Source organism: Mandrillus leucophaeus, unplaced genomic scaffold, assembly GCF_000951045.1.
Source record: "Mandrillus leucophaeus isolate KB7577 unplaced genomic scaffold, Mleu.le_1.0 Scaffold46, whole genome shotgun sequence".
Classification (NCBI taxonomy): domain Eukaryota; kingdom Metazoa; phylum Chordata; class Mammalia; order Primates; family Cercopithecidae; genus Mandrillus; species Mandrillus leucophaeus.
The window spans coordinates 1,094,464-1,103,090 of record NW_012104920.1 but is presented as its reverse complement, the minus strand read 5'-3'; the positions used below and the strand labels follow the sequence as shown (position 1 = coordinate 1,103,090).

General features: G+C 55.6%; 1 protein-coding gene across 1 annotated transcript; it reads left to right on the top strand.

Moving 5' to 3' along the window:
- The first annotated feature begins 1,599 nt into the window (after window positions 1-1,599).
- On the top strand, window positions 1,600-5,331 carry EFNB3 (ephrin-B3). Its single transcript, XM_011994734.1, has 5 exons — window positions 1,600-1,646; window positions 1,841-2,196; window positions 2,384-2,476; window positions 2,586-2,690; window positions 3,118-5,331. The coding sequence occupies exons 1-5, from the start codon at window positions 1,600-1,602 to the stop codon at window positions 3,525-3,527; spliced, it is 1,011 nt and encodes a 336-aa protein (XP_011850124.1). The 3' UTR covers window positions 3,528-5,331.
- The last annotated feature ends 3,296 nt before the right edge of the window (window positions 5,332-8,627 follow it).

Genomic DNA, 8,627 nt, shown 5'->3' with positions numbered 1-8,627 from the left:
TGGAGGGAGCCTGGTTACTGTCAGCTCTCAGGAGAGAGCTGCAGATTAGGTGCTGCAAGTGGCTGAAGGGAAGGCAGGGCAGGGTGCCTCCCTCCCCGAGAGGGACTGGGCGTCCGAGATGGGAGGCAAGGGGGTTCCATTTGGGGGCTCTGGGGACAACTTCCCCAAGGCTCCTTGACTCACTTCACAGTCTGTCTCCCAACTCTTCCCCACAGCCAGAGGGTCGGTGAACTGTTGGCTGAACGATTTCCCAGCCAGAACATATTCCTGCCTTCCTGGCTTGCGGGTCTCTTTCTGGAAGCAGCCTCGAGCCCCCGAACCCTCCTTCCTTCCCTTTTGCATCTGGAGTCCTGAGGACTCCATTGCCTCCTCCCCCGATCTGTGCTGCAAACTCTTCTGTCAGACCCTCCGTTCCGTGGCATGCCTGCTTTGCTCTGAAAAGAGGCCAGGGGTCAGATGAAACTTCAAGCCACGCTGGGTAGGACAGAACCTTCGGGAGGTCAGCTGGGTCCCTTGCCTGCATGCAGATCCCACTTCCCGCTCGTAAAAGAGTTGTGTTTTGAAAAATTCCTACTTCCCTGGGGAGACTGTGTGAGGCTATGGGAAGCAGGTGGGCTTTGGAGCTTATCAAATCCTTGTTCTTAATCCTAGCTCTGCAGCTTTCAGCTGTGTGGCCTTGGGCATGTCACTTAACCTTTCTGAGTTTGTATCCTCAATCCTTACAGCTATTATGAGTATTAGCGGTCAGGTGTTTGAATGTATTCTGTGCTCATTAAAGGAGAGCTAGGATTATTGTTCCTCTCTTTACTTCCCAGCCTCCCTCACACTTCTCTGCCCTGCCATCCCTCCCTCTCTTTTTCCCGGATCTCTTTGGGTATAATCTCAATGTCTTTTCTGTACTCAGTCACCTACCCGCCAACTCCCAGCTGCAATGTGAGTATCAGGTGTGTAGCTTGAGAACCTAAGCTTGTTTTCACAGGGCAGAGAAAAGGGAGTTAGGGTGTCCTGGGGGCTCTTTTGGATGTGGGGTGGGAGTGGGACACTTGGGAGTCTGGGAAGATATCAAGTAGCAGCCCCCTGGGACCCAGTCCTGAGACCCGGTCTCACCTATTAATGTTCAGGAAGGGGCTGCAGGGGTTGGCAAGTTGTGGCTGTGCTGGGACAGTGGATGCCTGGGTGCACTGGCCAAGGAGATGGTGAAGTGTGTTGGTTGTGGTTAGAAAAGTCAACTCCTTTCCTTTCCAAAGCAATAAGCACTTGCCCCAGAAGTCTAAGACCCAGTGTGGGATTCTGAGCGGGAGAATGACTCAGGCAGCAGCTCCCCAGACCCTGGTTCCTATCAGCCCCATTGATGGTCATGACCAAACCAGGCATTTGCCTTCTGTCCTATTAGCTGGCTAACTTAGGACACTGGTCTGGACCACCCTCCACACAGGCCCTCCCTGACCCGCCCCCTTTGCCCCGAAATTCAGTGGTGGCCTGGAGGAGGGGAGGCTCTGCCCCCATGGTTGGCTGCCATGGAATAGTGAAATCACCTGGGAGGGGTGGGCTGTGTGGTTCCAGAGAGGCCAGCTCCTTGGTAACTGGCATCCTGTTGCCATGGCAACGGGGCTGGTGATGGAGCGGGAGATGGCAGTGTGCATGTGGTGAGGGCGGGCTGAAGAGTGCATTTGGGCACACCAAGGGGCAGGAGACCTCTGAGCCTGGCTTCCTGCTGCTTCCAATGTGAACGCACAGAGTTCTTGGTGCCTGCTCTATAAGAACTGACTTTCCACTCAGACAAAGGCGGGCAGGCGTGAGCTGAGAATTGCTGTCCTGGAAGGTTGTAGGGTGAGGGAAGGAAAGCTCTGGGGGCCAGACCTCTGACATCTCTTCCTTGTCCACCTTACCCTCCTCCCCGTAGGTTCCAGGCAGAGGGTGGTTATGTGCTGTACCCTCAGATCGGGGACCGGCTAGACCTGCTCTGCCCCCGGGCCCGGCCTCCTGGCCCTCACTCCTCTCCTAATTATGAGTTCTACAAGCTGTACCTGGTAGGGGGTGCCCAGGGCCGGCGCTGTGAGGCACCCCCTGCCCCAAACCTCCTTCTTACTTGTGATCGCCCAGACCTGGATCTCCGCTTCACCATCAAGTTCCAGGAGTATAGCCCTAACCTCTGGGGCCACGAGTTCCGCTCGCACCACGATTACTACATCATTGGTACTGCTGGGCAGAGGGCACGATTGAGTGGGGGGCTGCTCCTGATACTGAGCAGAGAGGGAGGGGGACCCCTGCAGCCAAGAGGGAGATCCCAGTGCCCTCAGGCGGTGTTCACACCAGGGCGTGGGGCCAGAATTGGGGCTAGACTCTGGAGTGCCAACCTCTTCCTCTGATTTTTCTCTCCCAGCCACATCGGATGGGACCCGGGAGGGCCTGGAGAGCCTGCAGGGAGGTGTGTGCCTAACCAGAGGCATGAAGGTGCTTCTCCGAGTGGGACAAAGTGAGTGGGGCTGGGGGACACCTCCTGGGCGCGAAGGGATGTTGGGGCAGTACGATCATGGTCAGGGGCAGTTGTCTCAGCTCCTCTCTTGGGCCTTCCTCATCTCCAGGTCCCCGAGGAGGGGCTGCCCCCCGAAAACCTGTGTCTGAAATGCCCATGGAAAGAGACCGAGGGGCAGCCCACAGCCTGGAGCCTGGGAAGGAGAACATGCCAGGTAGGAACCAGGGGCTAGCTCCCCGCCTTCCCCAGCTTCCTCTGCTCTCAGACCCCAGCTGCCCTGCTGTCACCCTCCCTCCCTCTTCAGTTTTGGGGGCGGTGATACAGGAAAGAGGAGAAGAGAGGATGGGAGGGTGGGAGGGGAATGGAAGCCAAATGAGGAAAAGACTCAATTAGAACTAATTAGCCAAGTCAGTGCTTCAATCAGTGCTGTCAGAGGAGTGGGGAGGACTCCGTGGCAGGAAGCTGAAGGGCTGGACACCTGGATTCTGAGTGGGGTTCGGCGGGGGAGGGGAGGTGGGGTCCCCAAGGGGCCTGGGCCCTATAAGGGAAGCCCATGGGGACCCCCAGGGTTGGGTGTCCAGATGCCCAGGTGGCTCCTTCAGTCCCTCCCCCTCTTTCCTCCTTCACCCCTTCCCTGCCAGGTGACCCCACCAGCAATGCAACCTCCCGGGGTGCTGAAGGCCCTCTGCCCCCTCCCAGCATGCCCGCAGTGGCTGGGGCAGCAGGGGGGCTGGCGCTGCTCTTGCTGGGCGTGGCAGGTGCTGGGGGTGCCATGTGTTGGCGGAGACGGCGGGCCAAGCCTTCGGAGAGTCGCCACCCTGGTCCTGGCTCCTTCGGGAGGGGAGGGTCTCTGGGCCTGGGGGGTGGAGGTGGGATGGGACCTCGGGAGGCTGAGCCCGGGGAGCTAGGGATAGCTCTGCGGGGCGGCGGGGCTGCAGATCCCCCCTTCTGTCCCCACTATGAGAAGGTGAGTGGTGACTATGGGCATCCTGTGTATATCGTGCAGGATGGGCCCCCCCAGAGCCCTCCAAACATCTACTACAAGGTATGAGGGCTCCTGTCACGTGACTCTCCTGAATCCAGTCCTTCTTGGGGTGCTCCTCCAGTTTAATTCCTGGTTTGAGGGACACCTCTAACATCTCCTCGGCCCCCTGTGCTCCCCCAGCCCCTTCACTCCTCCCGGCTGCTGTTCTCGTCTCCACTTTTAGGATTCCTTAGGATTCCCACTGCCCCACCTCCTGCCCTCCCGTTTGGCCGTGGGTGTCCCCCTCTGTCTCAGTGTCCCTGGATCCTATTTCCTTAGGGAGGGGCACCGGCTCAGCCTCCTCTCTGACCATGACCCAGGCATCCTTGTCCCCCTCACCTACCCAGAGCTAGGGGCGGGAACAGCCCACCTTTTGGTTGGCACCGCCTTCTTTCTGCCTCTCACTGGTTGTCTCTTCTCTCTATCTCTTATTCTTTCCCTCCTTTCTCTAGGTCTGTTCTTCTTCCCTAGCATCCTCCCCCACCACATCTCCTTTCACCCTCTTGGCTTCTTATCCTGTGCCTCTCCCATCTCCCGGGTGGGGGCATCAAAGCATTTCTCCCCTTAGCTTTCAGCTCCCCTTCTGACCTCTCAAACCAACCACTCCCCTCAGTCTGCCAAAAATGGGGGCCTTATGGGGAAGGCTCTGGCACTCCACCCCAGCTCAGGCCATGGGCAGCAGGGCTTCCTTCTCTGTCCTGGCCCAGGCCTCTACATACTTACTCCAGCCATTTGGGGCGGTTGGGTCATGACAGCTACCATGAGAAGAAGTGTCCCGTTTTGTCCAGTGGCCAATAGCAAGATATGAACCGGTCAGGACATATATGGACTTGGTCTGATGCTGAGTGGGCCACTTGGGACCGGAAGTGACTTGCTCCAGACGAGAGGTGACCAGGCCCGGACAGAAATGGCCTGGGAAGTAGCAGAAGCAGTGCAGCAGGAACTGGAAGTGCCTTCATCCAGGACAGGAAGTAGCACTTCTGAAACAGGAAGTGGTCTGGCTGGAACTCCAAGTGGCTTAGTCTGGGGGATCGGGGGGTGGGAGGTGGATGGTTCTTACTCTGTGGAGAAGAAGGGCGGGAAGAACTTCCTTTCGGGAGGAAGCTGGAACTTACTGACTGTAAGAGGATAGAGGTGGACCGAGAAGGACTTTTCCCAGTCTTCAGTGGCACTTCCCAAGATCTCCCTTCCCTTGTGCTCTGTGCTGATTTTAGGACAGCTAAGATGACTGCCATGTGCTGTGGCAGGCCCAATTTGTCTTGTTCTTTCCTTTCCATATCCCAGTATAATCTTTGTTCATCAACAGTACTACCCCAAGAATCCATGTGTTCTCCCGAGTAACCCAGATGGCTGTCTTGTTCATTCCATCCTCCATTTCCGACTCCTTTCAGACTCAACATAGTTCCCTTCTTAGTGACCAAAATGGTGGCCTACTGGCTGGTCTAGCTGACGGTGGTGGTATTTAGCAAAGGCCACTGTTCCCATAGTGACCAGCTGATACCACTTCCTGCCCTCTAGTGTGCAATTGGGTGTTGCCTCAGTTTCCTCCCAGCTCAGTTTTATTAGATCAAAGCTGCTGTTGGGCACCAGGTCGGCCACCTCAATCACCAGCCAAGATGGTTGCTTTGTCCACCAGAGGTCAATCATCTCTCTGGTGCTGTAGTTCCCAGCTCCTTCCTGATTTTTCTAATCGCTCCTTCTGGGAAACAGGAAGTTGATATTGCCATGGTGGCGGGGTATGCCGTCACCTCAATAGTTTTACTGTAAAAGGGAAATTTGAACAACAAAAACCAAAAAAATAAAAATAAAAATAAAAAACTTCAAAAGTTAACAAGAAGGCTGGAGAATGACTAGACTTGATTTGGGACAAAGGCTTGGTTAGAATGGCTTTCTAGCTAAGGGTTGGATTGCATGAAACCAACCAAGGGGGGTGGGTAGAAATAGGGCTAATTTGGAGTGGTGAGGTCGGCAGTGCTTGGGGAGGCGAAAATGGGCTGGGTGAGAAGGCAGAGGAAGGTGTCACCTCTAGGAGAGGGAGAGAGTAACGCAGGCAGGAGTGGGGTTGCCAGTTCGTCCATGGGGACAGTCTGAGTGTCTTGCTAAGCCAAAGCACCAGAGACAGGGCAAGTCGCAATTAGGATCAAAGTGGTAAAAACATGCTCACATGTTGAAGTCTATTCCCTTCCATCCCTACCCAAGGCACTTGAGAAGTTTTGCTGTTGGGGACTCATGAGAAGGGATGTGGCTGATCAGAAGGAAGTAGGAAGGACTCAGGGACCCAGGCATCAAGCTGCGTATCCCCTGGCTCCCTGTATACCCATAACCAAGGCTCTTCTCCCCGAAAAAGTCCAGGTGTCCAGCCCCCTAGACTTAGCCCCATTCTCCAACCACAAAAGCAGCCGTCAGGAGCATCACTGGAGCGAGTCAGCAGGGGTCACAACCTCTGCCCTCCCTGCCCCTCCCCTGACTTTAGGTCCCCTCCCGCTGTCTCCCATCTGCCTAGAGGTCAAGGGGTCCCCCTTCCTCTCTTCTGTCCTGTGGGACCCCCGCTCCTCCCCCTCCCTGTCTGAGCAAGATGCCTGGGTCTTGAGAGGTGCAGGCACCGCAGGAGGGGAGTTGAAAGCTGGGAGACCAGGTGCTGGGCTGTCTGGAATTTACTCCTGCCTTCTGAGCCCACACTGGAGCTGCCCGAGGTGGGGAAGCTCGTGGGGGGTGGAAAGGCTGGTCCTTGCCCCTTAGTGGGGGTTGGTTGTCATGGCAACATCCCCTTTTCTACACAATGGGAAGCCCCCCTCAGCCTCCCGCGTGGATGGAGCCGACAGCCCCATCGCTGGCTATCAGCCTCAGGGACTTGGCAACCGTCACTATGGCAACCCAGAGCCCAGCAACAGGGCCCACTGAGAAAGGGAGGGGTCCAAGACTGGGGCAGGGCGGTGTGTGAGGGGCAAGGGAGCTCAGGGACACTCCCCCTCCACCTACATCTAGAGGCACAGGTGGAGAGACAAGAGGGAAGAGACGTGGGGATAAATAGTCTCCGTGACAGACAAGCACCTCACCAAAGCAGCTAAGACATCATAACATGCTGAGAGACAGGAAGACACCTGGGGACAGATGCACAGCCGGGGAGAGGAACAGCACAGACTGCACAGCGCCTGGGACACGCCCCCCTCAGAGCGCTGGCATCCAGAGACTCCCCGCAGCCCTGCTCGAACAGCACAAGACCAACGGCCTTTCACATGTGTAGTGACTTGGGTATCTTTAGAGTTATATTCCACGCAGAATAACACATGCCATCCTATTTGCTTTGTGGGGACAAATACACATATTCTTAGAGTAACAACTACACCAAAACAACTACAGGCACAGGAAGACATTTGTTCATTGGTTTGTTTCTTCACTCGCTCAGCAGCAGGTTAAATGCTACTTTGTTTCAGGCACCGGTTCAGGCGCTGGGAGGACAGGGTGAGTAAGGCCAAGTCCCCGCTTTCACAAAGCCCACATTTAGGTGGGGAAGGAAATAATACAATTACAGGTGTGAAAAGGGATATAAACAAAACAGAATGACAGGATGAGGAGGATGGAGAGTAACATCCTTCCCTCCTTCCTTCCTTCTTTCCTTCCTTCCTTCTTCATTTCTCTTTCTTTGATTGCAGTTTCTTTCCCTCCCTCCCTGCCTCCCTCCCTTCCTCCTTCTCTCCCTCCCTCCCTCCCTCCCTCCCTTCCTCCCTGCCTCCCTCCCTTCCTCCTTCTCTCCCTCCCTCCCTCCCTCCCTCCCTTCCTTCCTTCCTTCTTCCCTCCCTCCCTTTCTTGGAATCTCGCTCTGTTGCCCAGGCTGGAGTGCAGTGGCGCGATCTCGGCTCACTGCAACTTCCACCTCCCGCGCTCAAGCGATTCTCCTGCCTCAGCCTTCCGAGTAGTTGGGATTACAAGTGCCCGCCACCACGCCCAGCTATTTTTTTTTTTTTTTTAGTAGGGTTGGGTTTTCACCATGTTGGCCAGGCTGGTCTCGAACTCCTGACCTTAGGTGATCCGCCCGCCTTGGCCTCCCAAAGTGCTGGGATGACAGGCATGAGCCACCGTGCCTGGCCTGGAGTTGCTTTAGATGAGGGGGTCAGGAAGGTCCCTCTGAAAGAGGTCCTGTTGATCAGGACCTTAAGCCATGAGACAGGAGTAAGCCATGCACGCTGGGTAAAGGCATGCTAGACAGAGGAACAGCGAGTGCACGGGCACAGAGGTGAGATCGTGGTGTGTTTGGGAACAGTAAGAAGGACATCACCACCACATGCATGTTTCAGATGTGTCTTGTTTTTCCCTAGCCTCGGCCTGGAGGGGAGTAAGTCACTTAGGGTCTGGGACTCCACATTAAGGAAGTTGATCTTACTCAGTCTCCCATCTCCCTGCTTTTTGTTTCTTGTGTGTCTGTGACTTGTGTTTTCCTCGACTAAAGTTTAAGCTCTGGGAGGGCAAGGATGATGCTCTGAGCTTTTTTGGGGGCTGTGGCACAGCTGCTCGCGGAGTCCAGAGCAGTCAGGCAGAGCGGAAGTAAAGGAACCGAGAAGGCTGGGACCACAGAAGCGAGAGCTGTCCCCTGGCCATCCCCAAACCGCATAGGATTGAGGCTGTCCTGGGGCTGAGCCGTACAGTGAAGCTCAGACTTTGCCCTTCTTCCAAATAAAGGCAGCTGAGGGATACTATTCAGCCCGAGGTGTGTGTGTGTGTGTGTGTGTGTGTGTGTGTGTGTGTGTGTGTGTGTGTTTGTGTTGGGGGTTTTTAGGGAAAGGGGAATGGGGCAAGGGGTGGCAGTGGGAAATTTTTGTTTGTTTGAGACAGAGTCTCGCTCTGTGGCCCAGGCTGGAGTGCAGTGGCATGATCTAGCAATTCTCGTGCCTCAGTTTCCTGAGTAGCTGGGACTACAGGCATGTGCTATCACACCCAGCTAATTTTTTTGTATTTTTACTAGAGATGGGGTTTCACCACATTGGCCAGGCTGGTCTTGAACTCGTGACCTCAGGTGATCCACCCACCTGGGCCTCCCAAAGTGCTGGAATTACACGTGTGAGCCACTGCCTGGGCTTGCAGTGGGAATTTCTTTTTTTTTTTTTGAGACGGAGTCTCGCTCTGTCGCCC